This window comes from Apus apus, chromosome 1 (assembly GCF_020740795.1).
Source record: "Apus apus isolate bApuApu2 chromosome 1, bApuApu2.pri.cur, whole genome shotgun sequence".
Classification (NCBI taxonomy): domain Eukaryota; kingdom Metazoa; phylum Chordata; class Aves; order Apodiformes; family Apodidae; genus Apus; species Apus apus.
The window spans coordinates 130,071,268-130,091,106 of record NC_067282.1 but is presented as its reverse complement, the minus strand read 5'-3'; the positions used below and the strand labels follow the sequence as shown (position 1 = coordinate 130,091,106).

Here is a 19,839-nt window from a genome sequence, read left to right as displayed (position 1 = left end):
TTGTCATACCTTCTTGAAGCTGACCATCAAGCTTAAACATATTTTGTGGGTGACAGCAGAGAGACAGACAACATGTCAGCTCCTATGGGCTTGGCTTCCCTAAAGCTTTGGGCTAAGAAAAGCCTATGAAGTGTTTTATACAACATTGCCACAGATTCAGCTGGCCCTGCAGCTCTGCATGCTTCATGCAGGGCACACAGTAAGATTCCATCTTGTGCTTCTGATGGAGAAATAAGAGATAGTGAATGTGTCTGGATTTCACAGGTCATGGAGGCTACTGCAAAAGCCCAAGAACAACGTACACTGGGTAGACAGCAAACTTTGGCATTTCTCTTAAGTGCCCTTCAAATCAATCCAATGTTTCATTTTTTCCCTCCCCTTTGGATTCTGACCATTCAGAAAAGTCCAAAGGGAGAAATCAGTTTTATGCAATTAATTATTGCATAAAGCAACTTCCCTCCTTTCCCCGGAAGACCTAATTGTGTGCCAGTTCATCAGTGTTAACTCAGCATCAAACACAATTATTTTAAAGCAGGGAGTGGAAAAGATGGAAGACCCAATGGATCAGTCAAAAACCAAAGACTACATGCATGTACTGGGAAAGGACTGCAAGGGTGAGACTTTGAAGCTTGCGTGTTTGGCAGAAGATTCCATCTCCTTAGTTTAAGCCATAATTTGCTTTTTCATTAAGGGCACTAATTATTCAGAATTTTTTATAACCACAGACTAATAAACACTATATCAGGATCCCTTTTTAAGGAAAAAAACATACATCTACAACTTAACATTTAGACCCTGTCATTTCAAGTAAGCCATTCTAAACTTCTTTCTTCACCAAAGGTGGAGTACACTCATGTTTAACTTTTTTTTTCCTTCTCCTAATAGCAATTTAGAACTTGTTACTGTAAACACTGGTTCGTGCTAGACACATAACGCAACATTACTGAAAACGATGGTTAAAAAAAAAAATCAAATTTAAAAAGCACAAAGACAAAATGTACAAAACTAACTTCAGCAGTTACTTGACTCCAGTCGGATCTGAGGCCATCGAGGCTGTGACTGAACAGCACTCCCACAGTCACATTCCCATCCGACACGAAAAATGTTTATCAAAAAGCTGCAGCATGGGTTTTTCCCTCGCCGTAAGGAAGGAAAGTTGTAAACTTTCTGACTCACAAGTTTTATGAATCTACAATGTTTCCACTCTGCCTAAACGAGCTGCAGACCTCCACAGGCCATTACAATTCACGCATTCCAGCTCGGCTCCACAGGGATGTTTGCCATTTTCCATTGCATAAGCCGAGGCTGGGGAGCCCCCCCAGGGAGCACCGCCTGCCTTCCCCTTCCCATCCCCTTCCTGTCCCCTCAGCCACAGGGAATCCTTCCAGTAGGCTCCAGGGCTCAGCCTTTGGGAAAGCGAGGTGTGTGTTTGATTCCGGCGGCGTGCAGAAAGCAGCCCCGTTAGGCCAGGTGTTTTACAAGCACAGTCTAGCAAGGGAAGTTCTTTGCCCTGGAGGGTTTCCACCTCTGGTAAGACAAGGCTAAGAGGCAGGTTAAGCAAACAAGGCTTGGCGGGGGGAGAGAATGGGGTCAAGCCCCCCCTCTCCTGCCCAGGTGGCATAATGGACACTGGTGCTTGCCCCTCCTGCCTCTAAAGAAAAAAAAACAAAACAACAAACCACACACCAAAAAAACCTTCATTGTAATTTCAGCCAATTAAGTTTCACAAGCATCCAGAGGTATCCAAAACAAAAGCAAACTTAACAAGTTATTCTTGGGTTTGAGAAATGTTATGAGAGCTCCACACTAGTCAAACTTTGCTCTCTCTCAAAAGACAGCAAGTGGATACACATATGAAAGTAATAAAACCCTACTCCCATTCTTCAAGGGCTTAAAACAATCATGGCACTAAAGGAACACTCAGAACTGCATGTTAAGTACGAAGGGTGGGAGGCAATTCACAGAGGACCAGAAGCAGCTAAGGGTACTAGATTTTCTAGGCTCTTGTTAAAAGTTGATGGAGAGCGAGATTTTTGCAGAGGGTGATTCAGAGCTAAGCTCCTCTCTGGCTCCCATCTCCGCCCCCCCCCCCCCCCCCCCCCCCCCCAACTGGCCACACTCCGTGGGTTACAGGACCACTTAGGGAACACTGCACTCACTTGGCAAGATTTTTACCTCTGTCTTTAGAGACTTGCTTCTAAAGGCATCAACCAGTCAGAGTATCAGGAAAGCTGGCATCAATGTGCAACTATCCTTCCTTCTCCAAACACTGGCAGGATATTTAACAGCTCATTCCTGCTACAATTATATCAGCTTGCAGATAATTATTTTAATCAATGACTGCCATTTGAAGGTGTGCTCTTCTCCTAAAGGCACTCTGCAAAGACTGACTTGGGAGGAAAACTTAGAACTTCAGTCAGCCACAAGCAAATGTTACTACGCTCTGAATCCACATGTCAAAAGGTGTCAGGGAGTCAGACAGCAGAAACCACAGCTAACTCATGTCACCTTTCAATCCACACTGGGTACTCTCCTATTTGGCATGTGGTATTGCAGAAGCAGGGAAAAAAAAATTAGTCTCACAGCCCTGGACACTTCAGGAGACAGAAATGACAAGCTCTGCCTATAAGAGAATATTCTTAAGATCTGCTGCTCTGCCATGTCACACTGTTTTTCTGGTGACAAAGAAGGGAGAGAGCACTCAGCTTTTTTTTCCATCCAGCTTTGCTTTAGGCAAGTAGAGACAACCCAATGATAAATGTACCATAGAGATCCTGGCATTTTTATACTATGATTCCTTTAAATGTGCTTCCAATTTCAAATATTTTTTAAGAAAAACGCTGGTATAAACAAGGCTGTAGAAGAGTTCCTTCCTTGTTTCCTTCTCCTTGCATCCTCTAATGCAAGTCTCCCATTTTGCACACACACTTTGCTAGGTGAGGTCAGGAGGAAACAATTATTTGGGAAGTTCCAGCAAAAACATACCTTTTGCAACAGGATCCCTGGCTAATCACTCACTATCTTGTTTCCAGGACCTTTGCCCAGTCTCAGTGACCTCATTCTGTTTGCTGTTTCTTTACAACTTATGAATTCATCCACTGCACGTATCACCTGCGTTCATCACCAAATACAAAAGCAATAATCTCTGGTTTTCTGTTTATTCCAGTAGCTTTCTGCTCTACAGAAGCTTATCAGACAGCTCTTGAAAGCAAAATCCATGAAATGACATCACTGCTGACGTTACCCATAGGCAGAAGGGTAGCCAAGATCAGTAGGCAATTTGCCATTTGGGCCTCGCCTGCCTGCCAACACTACTCCTCTCTCACACGGTGACAGTACCCACAGTCCAGCTGCAGTTTTGGAAGGGAGGTGAACAGCTACCCCGCTCAGTGCTCTGTAGTTCTGTGAGTCAGGTGTGGACACCAAGAAAATCTGTAATCCTCTACTAGTAATTCTCTGAATTATACAGATAACCTGTGTAGTAAGTAGCATGTAGAAAGTACAAGCTGACAGACCCCTTTGCAAGACAGCTCTCATCTGACCTGAACATGGGACCAGCTGTTCTTTCCCAGTAGTCTTTACTTCCCCCTTTGAAGGGTGGCAGCTTTGTCTCCAACCATGAAGCAACAGAAAGTATATCTTTCTATACATTTCTATACATATATATCTATGTATATATTTCTATACGGATCCCTGATTACACCTACAGATCAGGTAGATGCTATTTACTGAGAGGCATGGCTCCACTGGAATACAGCCAAACAGAGCTACACCTCAGTGTACAGGCACTGAAGGGTAAAAGTTACTTCTAGAAGCTCACAAAAGGCTTCCAGTATATTTAACTCCCCTTCTACCTCTACACTTTATAATCTGGTGCATTATGTACTGTTTTCATATTGTTTGTTCTCAGTGGCATCACATACCAAGGGTACATGAAATCTAAGCAGCAATTCAGTGATTGACAGTGACTGATGCATCGTTTCATGGTTTGCTGGCAAAATATTGTTTGATTTTGCAGCACTAAGAAACTCTTAGAGATCAGTGAAACTGTTTTCTATGATCCTGCATTACAGTACTTGAAATTTAGCTAGTACTTCTTGGACATTTACCATTGCTCCACAATCACTTGAGTACAAGGGTTCCTGATTTTGGTTTCAGTTCAGAGCCAGTAGCATGTTTCTGGTTTAGGATATTAAAAATATTAATGTCAGGTTGGAAATACAGAAAAGTAAATACTTTTGTTTTTTTCTTTCAGAAATTCTTTTGTTTAGTGCGAGTCTTCTCTCTAAAAAAAAAAAAAAGCCACTGTACCCAAACCAACACAAAATAAAAAGGCTGTCCTTCATCTTCTTCACAGGCACCTTTTAAAAGATAACAATCATGAAGAGGTCTGTGCTTGCAGAAGTAAATCAGATTAAGAGAAGTAAGGAAGAGCAAGTGTTTTAGTAAAGTAGAAGATGAGTTATTTCCATTAGTGTAGCAGAACAGAATTTAAGCAAGACTCCTGGTGTCTTAGTAATGCTAATTCAAGAACTGGTAGCTGCTTTTAACTATTCCTCCAGAGCAAGCAGAGGCACCATAAAAACACTGTAACAAGGAAAAGGACTCCATGAAAGTAAATCCAGCTCTCAAAATACAGGAAGAGAAGAAATCAAGTCACAGCCCTGTGTTCAAATCTTATTTACCTCATCAGAGTTGATGCAATGATGAGAGAGGGGTTAAGCCTTTAGTACCCACATTTCAGCATTTTGCACACTGTTAAAAATTAAGAACCAAAACAAATATTTGAATTCCTGAGAACATTCCCCACCAGATTATAAATATTTTTATGAGGTTAGATCAAGAGCTTAAACTAATTGCTAAGGGTGCCTTTGAGGTCTTTACATTAGTTACTTCAAGGAAAAACAACCTCCAGGGTAGAGCACACCTTTATGTACAACCTAAACAAAGAACTGCCTCACTGAGTGCTCAGTGCTGGGGGGATGCAGGAAGAACAGATGCAGGAATTTCAGATACTTGTTAATTGCTCCTTATTCTATCCCAACAAAAAAACCCCACCATATTTTCTTATCCCGATGTGCTTATTGAAAGGTCACTGTTTTAAACAAACTAGATTGAGTGGCACAGGGAAAACACATGGCACAGGGAAAACACAAGTTCAAAGGTTTTCTTTTTACATGGTGCACTGACCCCTACTCTCATTATGGGCCATAAATGTTAATGAGACTTCGTCACCAGCTTGCTGAGATAATACATTTTATCTCATTTCCTAGAGCCACGTATTAATAACCTCCAAGGAACTTTCTATGAGACTGAATCTAGCACCTTCTCCTTTGACCCCACAACCCCAAAGGTTTCTTGTGTGTGTTTTTTTGTTAAGTAGCTAGCTTTTTAATAGGTGGAAGAAAACAACAGGACTGGAAAAGGTATTTTCTTATGGAAGCAACTCATGATTAAAGAAGGAAGCACTGGAGAGCTGAAGGAGTTGACATTAATAACTTTACTACCAATTCACCTTAGTTGGGTACACTTCCTGAAATAAGTACTTACCTTGAACAGATCAGTAGCACTTTCCTTACATGTCCCTTTTCCCTCATACTTCTCTACCACTGCTTTTAAAGCCATCAGTTGTTACTGCTTTCATAAATATCCCCATCACTAGCTATGTAACCAAAAATGAGATTAAATTCTCAAATCTAATATTTGCTAAGAAAAATGCATTTGACATGCTAAAATAAAAATTCTCCTTTTACTAAGGTTTTAACACATTAGATTGCCTTTCTCTCCAGCTGACACTAATCCTTACCCACTGCACATGCCTAAGTTCACCCTCAGCTAGCTAATGTGTACTAGACTCTTGCATGTGGTTCAAGTTGCATTTTCAGCTTGAACACACAAGTACCACATGATAGAAATAAAACAATTTTTCATAGTGTCATTATGATAACCACAACTGGTGTTTGCCCAGACTCTCCACTGGGGAGCTGGGGAACCCTCTCTTCCTGGTACTGTCCATTCCTACATCAGCCATAGGCAAGTCTGAGGATGGAGACACACTGACCACCTCCTTCACAGGGTCCAGCAGAGGCAAAAGATGATCAAAGCCATGTCTCATGCAACTCATCTATAGGGGGACAGTAGAAGGAAGGGAAGTTTTGTGATACTCTCCTCCTTTGCTTGGCCTTATTAAGGATCCCCCTCCAACTCCTCCCTGCCACAATGTGTCTCAGTTATCAGAGAGCTGCTGTCTCTTCCTATCACAAAAATTAGTCTGTCTTGCTGCATTGAGCTGTAATAGGCTTCTGGTTATTAAAAAAACCTCAGGAGAGATGAACAGAGTTGGGCATTCAAACAATAACAGGATTTCTTAAGAACTGTTTCTAGATATTTTTGAAATAAGAGTTTTAAATTTAAGGGAGTATTAACCATGTATTTCAGGGCTCTTATATATAAAACATTTACTGTGCCTAGATACCACATATTTACTCAGTGGCCCATATGGAGGAAATATTACTTAATCTAATATTATGGTCCACAACCCACAGGTGAAATTCTTGCCAAAAGAGCAAAGAAAATGGAAACACCAAACATAGCTGAAGTAAAACCCTGCTTAGCTGCCTGTAAGTACATCTCACATGAGCACCATGTGCACCTGACCAAGTGCAGAAATTGATCATTTTCTCTGTATGCAATTTCAAAATAGTTTGGGAAAAGTTCTCTCAGCAACACAACCACCTCCCTATCACTTTCATCTGAAGTCACTACAAACTCAGTGAAAACTTCTTCCTAAGAGGAAGCATTTCTCTGGAGTTCTTTCCCTTTTCCTCATAATTATTTAGTCTCTGACTGTAGTTCTAGCATGTCAGAGACTATGTAATACACTTCATTAGATCACCGATCGAGTCACTGCAATGAATATCCTACTTGTATTCATCATCCCCCTCTTCTTTCAGCCCTGGATCTACTTCATGCCCCTCCTTGTTCCATCTTGTGAACACTGACTCTACTGTTCCATGACAGAAATAAAAACACAAGCACACGTTAGCACCAACAAATCCTGTATTACAAGGACTTGAATTTCTATGGATGCTTTGACCTGGGATTTAAATAAAAAACCCAACAAAAAAACACAATGGAAAAAAAACAGAGTGAGGAAGAGATTTTCCTTCTAGCATGTACAATACTTAGAGGATCAGGGAAGCACATTTCCTTTACTATTTTTGACCCTAAAATAGCAGACATGCACATCTAAAAAACTCTGTATTGACCAATTTCCAGGTGCACAGCACTAATGATGTAACATATCCCCTCTAAGATGCCATTTCTAAGCATTATTTGTATGATGGGGGTCACTATATGCACATAAAGAACTCCAGTAAAAGCTATGCTGTAACTGAAGTTTATACCAGCACTGTTGCAAAACTGTGTTCACATCAGCTATAATGACAGCGTTTTCCTTCTCCTTTTTCAAATGTTTCAGGTTTTTTTATTGGTACATCATACCTGAAAGCAGGTACACAGAGCTGAAATTCTTCTCCAGTTTGCCCAGGAGCACAGTAAGAAAGCAGTCAGATGAGAGAGAGGTCACATCTTTAGAGCTTTGGTCATACACCACCACTTCCTGCTTGCAATCAATTTCAATCTGAAACACAAGTAATTCAGAATAAGATAGGAAGGAAGAAGATGATTAAAAGCACCACCTTATCACTTGCACCAAAACAAAACACACATAGATACACATTAAGTTTAAACAACTCAGCGATTTTCTTTTCACTAGTAACACTAGACGAAGAAACCCCACAACAAAGCCAAAACCCCATCAAACTACTCACTGACAAGTATTTTAAACAGCAAGTAGAAGCCAGGATTGGACTGTATGACCCCTTGCTAAGCAATCCCCAACACCAGAGACCCCAAGGAATCCTTCAAAGTTAAGAATGAGAATCTTTCCTGTCTTAATTACAGACATTTAAGGAACTGTGCTTTTCAAGACATACAAGAACCCTGAGAGCGTTTTTTTCTGAGTCATTTCCAAATCACTCCCCTTCACTCTGTCACTTGGAGAAGAGCTGCCTACAAAGAATCTCAAAGATAAACTGAAAGTAGTCACCAATGGCCTCCTAAATCAGGTGAGAGCCCAGCAAAACCTCAGTCCCCGTATTTTGTTTTTTTTCCAAAAATGAATTCCCAAAAGAAAAAAAATCATTCCCAGTCGCTTTCCAGGCGCTCCTTTAGACAAACACAAGGAATAACAGGCAAACGGCCCCCACCTTATGTTTCGCCGAGTGCTGAATGAGCTCTGTGATCAACACTTTGTCCTGCTGCAGCCTCCGCTTCATGAGCTTGGAGCAGTTGATGTTGATGGCATCCAAGACGTGGGATGTATTGTATTCCACAAAGGGGCGGCTGTCAATCAGCAGCAAGGTCTCCACACCGCTCTCCAGCAAAGCCACCAACTTCTCGGCGACGATGAGTTGAGTCCTGATCATCTCATCGGCCATGACAACAATGAGGCCTCTTTCACCACCTCCCGCTCTAATTGGCTGCGATGATGTAATGGCTGTGTACTCAAAGGCTTAGCCACACCATTGTACTGGAAGGGTGTGAGGTCATGCTGGTGGCGACTGGCAAAAGAAAAGTTAAACCCATTTTCAGAAAGAGCTCTTCAGCGGAATGTCTCCTCCTGCTTCCAGTTGGGGTGCCGGTACAAAGGCTTTGCTCCACAAAGCAGCCCCTCACATCTGATTCATCGGGAGATGACTACGGAGCAGCCATTTCACAACTCAAATAAAAGATGCTTTCTGGCTGCTGCTGCATTACATCATTCTTTACCTTTGCTCCCACCCATCAGCTTCACACTCCGGACTAAGAGCCTGTAAGAAGAGGAAGAAAAAAAAACACAAAAACACACAACCATAAACAAGACAAGTTTGCAGAACAAAACATCCAACTTCAAGCCTCACTGCACACTGGTCTATATCATAGAATAATTCCTCTCTCTGCTGCATACGCCAAACACCTAGAGAGAGCACTTGCAACTACAGTCTCTGAATCTATTCCAACAATCTTGCCTGGACAATTATCTTGCATTTCAGACAACGTACCCTGTCTTAATTGCAGACTTTTGCTGCCACTAGCTCTGCTTCTTCACAAAACTTTGTTAGAATATAATTAAGAGATACTGCCCTAAATCATAGTATTCCTTTCAATAGCAAAACCAATTAGGTGCCTTTCAGCACTTCACCGCTTAGTAAGAAGCTGTAAAATTAATTAAGATTTGTTTTTAATGTTTAATGCCTTGGAAAGTATTTCACAAATCAGCACTGCAAGTCGGGGAACTGAAATTGTATCAAAGGAAGGACAAAACTTAAATCCACCTCTCTCCTTTAAGAACATGGTTGAAGAGAAACCAGAAAAACAAGATGCTACATCAGGACACAAGCATTTTATTTTAATTAATCACCAGGCACAGAACAGAGGCCGCATGAACACACTACTGAAAGGCAAAGCAGTGTGCACTGTCTTTGGCCCTTCCGGAGCAGGTGAGACAGTTCCATGAGGTGCATTATACTTTTCAGATAAATAATATCTGAAGCAAACTATGCTTCTGTAAAACTAGATCCTGGCAGCACCTGAACCACATCAATCTAATCAGCAGCAGTAAAAACACCTGACATGTTTCGCCACCTATTTGTATTACTGCCTCACAGTTGTCCTCAGGCTTCTCAGAGTATCCCAAAATCCATTTTGATGGCACAAGCCCCTATAGGAAAACTCCTTGGAAAGGAGCCACATTTGTCCATAAGAGATTTAGCCGCACTCTAAGGCATATAGTGCTGTAGATATAAATAGAATAGAAAACACAAGTCAAGTTGCTTTGCTCCCACAGTTCAACACTTGGTCTCTTTGTGCCATCACGGATATTTGACAGTCTCTACCTAAGGCTGTGAGGAAACACAGGCCACACACCCAGCTGCCTTGGTAATTAATTCCAGCAAGAGGAGATAACTGAAGGTGGTGACTTCTTCAACCAAGGTGGTGAAGCTGACAGGTTAGAGCTGTACATGGGAGGAGGAGATGCCTGACAGAGTCCTCACCTCTGTGGTAAAGGCAGACTGCTCAAAAATGAGCGACAGGGGCTCAATCAGTGCAGGCTAAAGTCAACTCTGCAAGAAACCACATCTCCACAGTTTGTGTATCTCACATCATCGCATTCCCTTTCCTATTTTGGGGAAGCGATTTGAGGTCACAAAACTATGCAACAGCTCTTGCACAAGGTGCCACACACCTTCAAACGAGTCTTAGGTCAGTTCCGGCCCAGGCTGCGGCTCTGCCTTCTGCTGGGTGGGACAAAGCAAAGTAACACAACTGTCCTAAAACCAAAGTGACCAGCTGAAGACAATAAAAATTCAATTGATTGACACTCTTGAGGCAGAAAAACATTTGTAAACAGAAGCGAGTGATGAGGATGCATTTTCCTGGCTTCTTAATGCACATACAGGTACAAATGGGGATGAAGACTCTCTATATTTTTTTCCTAAATAATAATTTTACATGCTTCAGTTTGAAATGTTTGTTGTGTATCCTAATTGGAGGAGAAGTAATTAATTCAAACTAAACTATTGATGGTTTACTAAAAGTCCTGTTACAGTAACATGGCAATGGGAAATCTCACGTCAGCAGATGTTTTACTCATTAGATATGTAATACAAATCTAAACATACAAAATCTTAACTAGATCAAACTCGGTAAAAAGTAAAAACTTCACTTTAACAACCCAAAAAAGAGAACTGAAAGGAACTTATTTTGTAAGCCTTTCATGTAGCAATACAACAAAACCACCAGGTTTCACACAAACAGCCATTAGGATGACAAAATGTGATTTTCTGTTTGCCCTGACTCTACAGCTACAGAGCCAGTGCTTTTCAGCTTGGCCAGATAAATTGAAGCATATAGCAGTGCATACAGCATATTGCTCTAAACTACAAAAATTATTGGAAAATTACTATACTGAGCCTTAATTAAACCTATTTTAAAAAAAAAACCCAAACCCTAGCTTAGCAACTCTGTTGGCAGGTGTGATCCCCCTGATAGACCAGTCATTATGTACTGGACTCAGGGTTTCTGTAGACAGGCTGGAAAATATCAAAAGACTATGCCATTATGCCAGTGGGAAAAAAGTGAAAGTTGATAGTTTTGTCTATTTTTTATTATTATTATTTTTTGCAGAGAGAAAAAAGTATTCTGCATTTTTCTTTATTTCTCTTAACATGCCCTGTCACCAATTTTTATTCTCTCTTATTCATATCAAAGGCTGCCAGACACCAAACCCACTGAGCTCAATGAAAACTTTTCCACTGGCTCTAGTGGGAATTGGCTCTAGCTCTTTTGTGAGCTAGACAGTTTGTTCGTGAACTAGACAGTTTGTTTTGATGGCTAAATTGCTGACTTAAAGTTCAAGTAATAACAGGAAAATAAAGCAGCTGAGAAAGTACAGAACTCTAAAATGGAGACAGTTAAGCATAAGTAATCTTTGCTTTGCAACTTTCAGTTTAGGTATATTTCTCATTTTCTAAATGCTTACTGCTTGCTGTCTCAGCCTTCACTCTCATATGACATCAGTTTGCTTCAGAAGACCCTCAAAGAAAACTCAAACCAGTCATATATGGTGACTGGATAAAGAGCATGTGAAGAACACAAGGCAAGTGGGCTACCAGTCAAGAATCCTTTAAAATAACACTATTACCTTAACATATAGCTATGTCTTAAGTTGCTGAAAGCATTCTACCAAAGGCTTGAAAGTAATAAACTTAACAGTAATGTCACCTCAAGTTATTGTGATTGAAATCCTGTTTTGTTTTGGGTAAGGTCTCACTGTTTCTGGTACCACCAGACTTCGGGACTCTTCCTTGTGACCTATCTAAACAAGAGGAACTGGCAGATTCCTTTATGTAAACACTAGAGCTGTCCTCCCTTTCCTGGTGACTGCTCTTACCATTCAGCTACTATGAGAAGCTGAAGTACCTGTTTCACTTCTAATCATAGTTTATAAAAAGGCAAAATTCAATTTCTTGACTGTTCTCCTTCTTCTCTGCTACTTGTCACTTAGATGACAATGGTATGTATTGACACCATAGTGTCTCATAAAATGATGCAACATAATGCTTTGTCCTAAGTAGGCCATTATGTTGCTGATCTTCCAGCTAGGAAACCATCTTAGTCACAGGATGTTCTACACCAAAATGAGGATTACAGAAAAGTGAGCCGTAATCAAGCTATGACAGTACTGCATGAAGTCACTCACATATACTCTGGTAATGCTGCTTGGCTTCTTCCTCCTTGTAGATGGGCTGCAATGTGTAGCACTCCTTGTTACTTCTTCTTTTCCAGGGGAAAATTAACTTTTAACTCACTGTAAAAATAAAAAGATGTGTTCCACCCTCGCCCAGTGTCTTCACAGTTTCTCCATTGTTTAAAGAACCAAAGCAACAATAACCCTACTACCTTCCATACCAAAAACAGTGGATCTCTAATATATACATGTAATGCTGCCACAGAACTACAGGATCCCTCTTTGGCTCAGGGATTCACGTCCCCACCCCAAATGGCTCAGATGGAGTGAAGCGGGCAAGCACAGAACTGGAAACCTGGCACTTGATTCTTCAGTCACAATAACTCACATGCACTCCTAATTTCTACTTCTACCATTTCAACTCCAAGCAATTCCCTTACATCACAGGAGGATGCTTGTTCTGAGTTATCTCAGGCTTTGCCCCATATGATGGCAACCATTTTTAAAGAGGCAGATGCAGCAAGAATGTATTTTTAAAACTCTCGGAGCGACACTCTAATTCTGCTTCAGTTAAGGAACTGGCAGAGAGCTTCTAGAAGCCTTGCTACAATCTCTAAAAGGCTTCTACCTCATGTAAGAAGATAACCTTGAAGTTGAATCTTGGTGTCATAAACACTCAACAGTTTTGTAACCAACGTCACTAATACCTGCTTTGTGAGGTGCCTACAGCAACGCTCCCACATTCATTCCTGCTGGATGGCAAAATGCCAACAAAGTAACTTCACAGCATCCCAACATCAGAAGGTCCTGAAGGGCAGCTTTTGGACACTCATCCTCAGAGAGCTGATTTTTAAAACAATGTATTTTTACACTTTCTAGAGCCAAACAGACGCACATATGAGGAAAAACGTTATCTTCCCCCACAAATTTCCTTTCATGCTTCTTAGGGTGGACGCCAACGCAAAAATGGTTGCCAAAAGCCAAATCAAAACACAAAGGTAGGAGCTCCTAAACAGCAGGATGCATGTCACTGCTGGCACATCAGCTGTTTCCAAAGGAATATTTGGCTTCAGTGTTACTGAGCTGAGAGCTGCAAGTGGTTCAATAGCCAGGGCCAATACCATCAGCACCAGTCCCTGCCATCATGGCCACTTGTGATACTCAACAAACAAGCTTACACCAACTCCTGCATCAGAGAGGAACTCCTCACCTAGGGGTCACAGGATGAATTCCCACTCCTAAGAGATGTGAACACAGGATTCCTTCACTTGTCCCAGAAAGATGGAAACAGAAGTTGTTCTGGACAGATGCTTGTAACTGATGCTACTAGAAACAGAATGACATTGAAGGAGAGGGAGAGCTGATCCTTGCTCAAGTGCTACTTGTCAGTAGCAAGAAACACAAGGTGTCTATGGAGCACAAGGGAAATAAGTTTTCTAGTGAAAGTGAGGAATGGCTGTACTGCTTCTGAATTCAGCAAGCAAGCCAGTAAATTCCAAAGGTAAACAACTGTGCAACAGAGTGTAAAATCTTGGGAAAAAAATAAAAATATAACTGAAGTTCCAAGAAGATTATGCCTTGCCTGCCTCTGGGCAGACCATGGAGGAGTGACATTACAAATGTTTGTGATTTGAAAGAAGAGATGTATTAACAAGGTCTTGTGTTCCTCAAACGAGGGGAATGAGGGTGTCTTTTGGCTTTTCAGATTACTCAAGCAAGTGACATCACCTCATAAGCACATCATTCCCTCCTGTTGGTTGGAGGGTGGAAGAACACACTCCCCCACCCTGCTGTGCATACTCCACTGTGGAGCAGGAGTGGAGGGCAGCAAGGAAGTTACCCAAATAAACATACAGATTAATTAATTTTTTTCTTAACTGCCATTTAGGTACCATGTTCATAAATAGAAGCAGTTTTAAGAATTTCACCCTGCTTTACCTTTGCTTATCTCTATGGCAGCTAATGGCTGTTCCCTCTTCTCCTACTTTCAGCCCATCTGTACTTTAGATTTATACATGGAGTCAAAATGGAATAATGTCAGTTTTCTCTTCCTTGTAAAAACAGCAGCCATATGCATTTTAGGTTACACACTATACATTCATGAGAATAGCAAGTATAGACCATACAAAAAAAAAAAATAGATGAAGGAAAATTTTGTTTAGTACTCTCTTGTCCTTCATCCTACTTGACTAATTACTCATTTCTGATTACTAATTCTAAAGGAGTCACTCCATTTCATTGTACTCACTAGTCTGAAAACTGAGAAATGGAGAGAGAGTCAGAAAGGATACCAACTTCATATGACACCTCTAGTTTAAATTTTTTAAGCTTGCTCTATTTCTACACCTCAGTGACATTTTTACCACATTCACTCTAAGATAGCTGGACTAAACAAAATGAATGGACCTTTAATTTAGATAACAGTAAGGTACTGCTTTTCATACAAATGGTGGTGTTTGAAATAATGTGTTCTACAACCAAACCAAAACCAAAAAAAACACTACCAAAACACTATGTTTCACTGACTTACTCAGTACAGCCCTCAAATACATGCAATGTTCTAGCAAGTATCATCCACGTACCATCACACACTCTGAGAATTAAGTCAGATTATCATCACTTGCATTTACCAAGAAGCCAACCTCTTTGACACTCACTGTGGAATAATTAACATTAATTACATGTTATAGCAGGGAAACCTGACTGATAGAATGTGAGCTCATAGGAAGTGTCAGAACATGCTTGTTGATAGGTCACATCGCTCTATTTAACAGCTCAGAGACTTTATTTGGGGACTCCCTTCTCCATCCATGTAAGGAAGAAGCTCTTTCCATGTAAAAATTATTTTCCTTTGTAGATTCACAGCATATAGTTTTGTGAACACTCAGAATGAATGCTTAAGCCACTCCAAACAAATACTATAACACATAACATTTTTAATTTCCTATTGCCTGGGACACTAAACAACCAGGAAATATTTTATTGGACTTCTAAAAGATTATTCTCCCTGTATAACCTTCCAGTCAAAGCAACTGAAAATTGTGGAATACTTTTATATTAATTCATTATTGTTTCATGGCAAAAGCAACTACTCACCTACATTTAAGTCAAAATCTAAATGGGCTGAACAGGATGCCAGAGGGTGGTCCACATACAAAGGCCAACAGGGGGAAATACCTAAAAACAGGAAAATAAATAATAAAAACCTTACTACAAGTAAAAAAATGCAGAAAATTTTATTTCACTGTTTCAGTGTAGTCAACTGCTGAAAAACTCCCCCAAACGCATGAAAACCTAGGTGAGAAGAGATCCATAGATGGTAGCATCCATTTAAATAGAAGGGGTCTGAAATAGAAAGTTACGTTATGCTGATTTTATAAAAGAAAAAAAACCCACAACTAATCTCTCCACTATCTTTAAAAACAGAAAAGAAAAAACTTTAAGATTCTTAAAAACAAAACAAAAAAATAAAAAAACCTCCAACCAACAGTAGCCTTCCAAACAGTTTGACACATCTCCCTGTGAGAAAATTAATTCACAGGTGATGTATTTGTGTGGATTCAAGCAAATTCTTGTTCATTATCTGTTAATACAGGAGATTGCCATAAATCAGTCTGATTACAGCTGCATTTTGCAGCTAATGAAACAGAATATCCTGTGTAATTACTCCCACCTTCCTACATGCTAAAAAAAGCCAAGAGTGGAAACTGGTAACACTGGTGTCACCAATCATTATGGATCAGTATTGCCAACCATACCCATACAATCTCTATGCAAAACACCTGCTGTTCCTACATGAACAAATTAAATTACAACCTTCACATGAGGAAGTAAAAATAAACACATTAGTGTCAATTCCAAACCATTTCCTGGGCAGTTAAACACAAGATTCAAATCATCACTGCAAAGAGATGACAGCTCCAGCTCCACTTAATCACTGTAACATAAACCATCATAATAAATTATTGCCTAGCACTGCCTTAGTATGAAATCCAGGAGTGGCTCTGAACCACACAGTAAATGACAACCATGAAGGGCCACCACAGCAGAAGGCTGAGGACATCACAACAGTCAGTGAACAGATCCAAAACACACATCACCTTACAAGGAAAGGAGCTACAAGAACCACCTTGCTGTCTTTAGGCAACTGCTCTAAAAACCTTGCAAAGGCCAAGAGCAGAACATGGGTCTAGAGCCCCCCAGGCTGGTAATTAAGAGTTTGCTACCCAGATCATGCTCTGCTCACTGGGACGGACACCTTGACTGGGACTTGCGTGTTTGTCCCTGGGAGGTCCCAGGCTGGAGATCCTCTCACTTGTCCATCTTTATCATACTGGTGTACATATTTGAGAGCAGCAGGGCAGAGAGATGGATAAGATCTGTTGAAGACTGTGCCAGGTGTCTCTTTCCCGCTGCCAGGCCAGCTGGCAGATACCCTTTCAGGGGTCAGCAAGAGGCTCTGCAGACCTCCCCTGCTTCTTCCCCAGTCCAGAAGCCCAGCAGAAGGCAACAGAGAACAAAGAGAAAGCTCACCCTACTCACTGTATTTGTTGCTATACCCTTGTCTAATCTCATCCCTGGAAATAAAAACTAACCTAGCACTTAACACCAGTGAGGCTCTGCTTAGAGACAGGATCAGAGACCACTTTCTGACAGTCCAAGGAAACAAAGGAAGTCTCTCTGGAATTCTCCACATTAACTAAGACCTGCCATCTATGCCTCTCCAAAGTCCTTACAAACAAACTAGCTACCACCTCAGGAAGCTATATACTTTTTTTTTTTTTCCTCGCTTTAACGAACAGAGGTAAATCAGAAGTTTAAAGCAGCCCCCAAGAGCCCTCATTTCACCATTGGGCACAATTAATTCTGGCAAAGAGCAGATCCGAAACAAAGTACATACTTAATTTCAACACAGTTTACTGGAAGGAGGTGTCACATTTTTAGAACAGGACCCACTCATGACTGAAGACTGAGCTGCTGCAAGTTCAGCCATAAGCATTAAGCACACTTGGAAATTCCCTGGCAACGCTGTTAAAGGAACAGACATTTCCTGTAATTTTCAGAAACATTTTATATCTCCCCTCCTCCTTTTTAGACTTGGTGGTAAGCAGGCAGAGGGAGAGAGAGGATACCATATTACCATTAAGTGAAATATGAATGAGCCACCCAAGTTTAAAGTGGAAACTTCAGCTATGTGTGCCTAGGAGAAAGTTTTTTAAAAGGCTTTCATCATTAGGAGGCCAAGATTTTTCTGCTGACTTCAGGAAAATAAATATACATCCTTTCAATTAGGGTGAATTACAAAAGGATATAAACTTTCCTTTTTACTTACTTCTGGCAAGTATGAAGTCCTCCTGGCTTTATTTAAATACCTTTTTCTCTTTTCCAGAATTAGAAATGGAAGCCTTTTTTTCTCTCCTCTCTTGCTCAGGGCCTTCCCTAAACTGCAGCTAAACAAACCCAACCAGTCGGGTCACAGGCAGCGTTCCTCCCACAGCTGCAGCGCTGTGGTGGATCCAGCAAGACACAAGCCATGGAGAGACTGAAACAGCCCAGCATGACAGCATCCTTCTAAGGCCCTCAGTACCTACCTCTCCTTTCCTAACTTACAGACATGTCCTTTCCTAAAAATCTAATCTTGTATGAAGTACCTGGCATAACATGTATAAAATTTACAGCAAGTTATAAAATTATTTTATCTATGTAAAAGATCCAATCCAAAGCCACAGCATGTAATGTAAAAACTCACAAACCGAATTAAAACCAGAGGACAGATGCTTGTCCTTACAAGACATCCCAAGTACTATTTGGGTCCTGTATACTGAATGGTGAAGATTTGTTACCTATTTGTAGATAATAACCTCAAGCTGTTGAGATTCTAGCATCTCCTTGCTCTTTGTGAAATGAAATTGCTTTACAGCAGCCCCTTTCATGACATCAAGGTTTCCAACCACTACACAACCCACACATCCTAAATTGACTGACCCTGTCCTGCAGCTCTGCAAACCAATGAGAACAGCGACTTTTCTTTTTACTGAGAAACAGATTAAGAGGAGGAGGAGAAGTGCTCTGAAGAGTAGTGCTAAATAAACATCAAGCACATAAGCTGTAACACTCTGTGCTAATTCTTTACAAAGCTTCCCATGAAAGAAGATGGGACCTCAGGGCCTCTAGATAATGGTTAGCCTTTAAGTTTAAGGCCTTTTCACTAGTGAGAGACTTTAAGGGGGAGATGTTCAAATAATATAGGCCTGCAAAGAAGGAGCGAAACATTTAAAACAAAACAAAAAAAAAAAGCAACTCTGATCTGCTTTGTGGTCACTGTATGATGAAAACAGAAGGTGGATCTGAAGCTTTTATACAAGAAGGAGGACAGATTAAAGGCTGAGGATAATGATGGTAATTTTATTAGGGAAACAAATCAGAATAGCTTCTGGGCGAGGCAGGGGTGAATTTCTTGCAACAGACTTTTTAATGACTCTTCTCTTAAATTAAATGGAATGACTAAAGATCACAGCCAATCTCCTTTAAGAACAGAGACGTGTACACTGCTTCCATGGTACGTCGTGGGTTAACATGTTCTGGTCTTTCACCCATTTGAGGAAATGACACCAGTCATCCCGGAAGGCAACATGCACATTCAACCCCTTCACATCAGGGCATGAGAAAGTTTGGAAGGAATTTTTTTATTATTTTTTTTTCTTTTAAGCCATCAACATTAATACTTTGTTTCTTCCTGCTTGTGTCTGAAAATACAGTGCTGCTGCACTGAGCTGCATGCATGTCCTGTCAGCTGTACAGGGAAACTTCTAGACAAGTTTTAAAAAAATACCTAATAAGCATTACTTAATTAAATCTGTTGTCAGACTTCTTTAAAAAAACCATCTGCGTGCTCAAAACAAAATTAATATTGTAAGCAATGTATGCAACATAGCAATAAAAGCATACAGAAGCATCTTCAGAAGGGGTGCTGGGCCCAATAAAACATCTACATTACACATATGTAAGCTCAGTCCTACACAGTAAAGCAGTTCATTTTAATTTGGTTTCTCCTAAAATGGCATTAATATGGGAAGGAAACAGAATAGATGGTGAAAAACAGTGAGTCCACCAAAAAAGTACAGCCTGACTATCTTGTAGTGGGAGTAGAGAAGGAAATGTAGATGTATATGGCGTACAGCAATGGCTCCCAATTAACATGGTGAAATAACTCCAGTTGTTAAGTACTCTCAGAATTTATACAGTTGCAGTAATCCTGTTAAGAGGTCTCCTGTTCTGGGCTCTGCAGAGTAGGAAGGGGTTTGGGCTACAGCACAAAATATCTGCTGAACTGAGGCCCAGAAATAAATTACAACTTCTAGATCCAGATGATTTGGACCTAAATCTCTAATCGAGGTGTAAAATTCCTGATAGCTCACACATTGGGAACAGAATGTATTTTATTATCTAATTTGTACCCAAAAAGGTAATTATGGTGGCTTGCTTATTACAATTGCTTTCAAACTTGAATTGACAAGATGGTACCAACAGGGCCTCAGTTCAGGAGC

At 40.6% G+C, this 19,839-nt stretch overlaps 1 protein-coding gene across 9 annotated transcripts in view; it reads right to left on the bottom strand.

Annotated features, from left to right (window-relative positions):
• Positions 1–19,839, bottom strand: part of DUSP16 (dual specificity phosphatase 16) — a 66,479-nt gene that overhangs the window by 23,300 nt on the left and 23,340 nt on the right. Inside the window, exons 2-6 of one of the 9 annotated variants that reach the window (XM_051636020.1) lie at positions 15,389–15,469; positions 12,305–12,412; positions 8,833–8,873; positions 8,271–8,624; positions 7,504–7,642 (exon numbers count right to left, since the gene is read on the bottom strand). In XM_051636020.1, the coding sequence (XP_051491980.1) occupies positions 7,504–7,642; positions 8,271–8,501 (370 nt within the window). In that variant the 5' untranslated portion in view covers positions 8,502–8,624; positions 8,833–8,873; positions 12,305–12,412; positions 15,389–15,469. Of the gene's footprint in view, positions 1–7,503; positions 7,643–8,270; positions 8,874–10,288; positions 10,317–12,304; positions 12,413–15,388; positions 15,470–19,839 lie in introns of those variants that run through there. The other 8 variants (XM_051635968.1, XM_051635977.1, XM_051636038.1 and 5 more) reach the window with 8 other exon arrangements.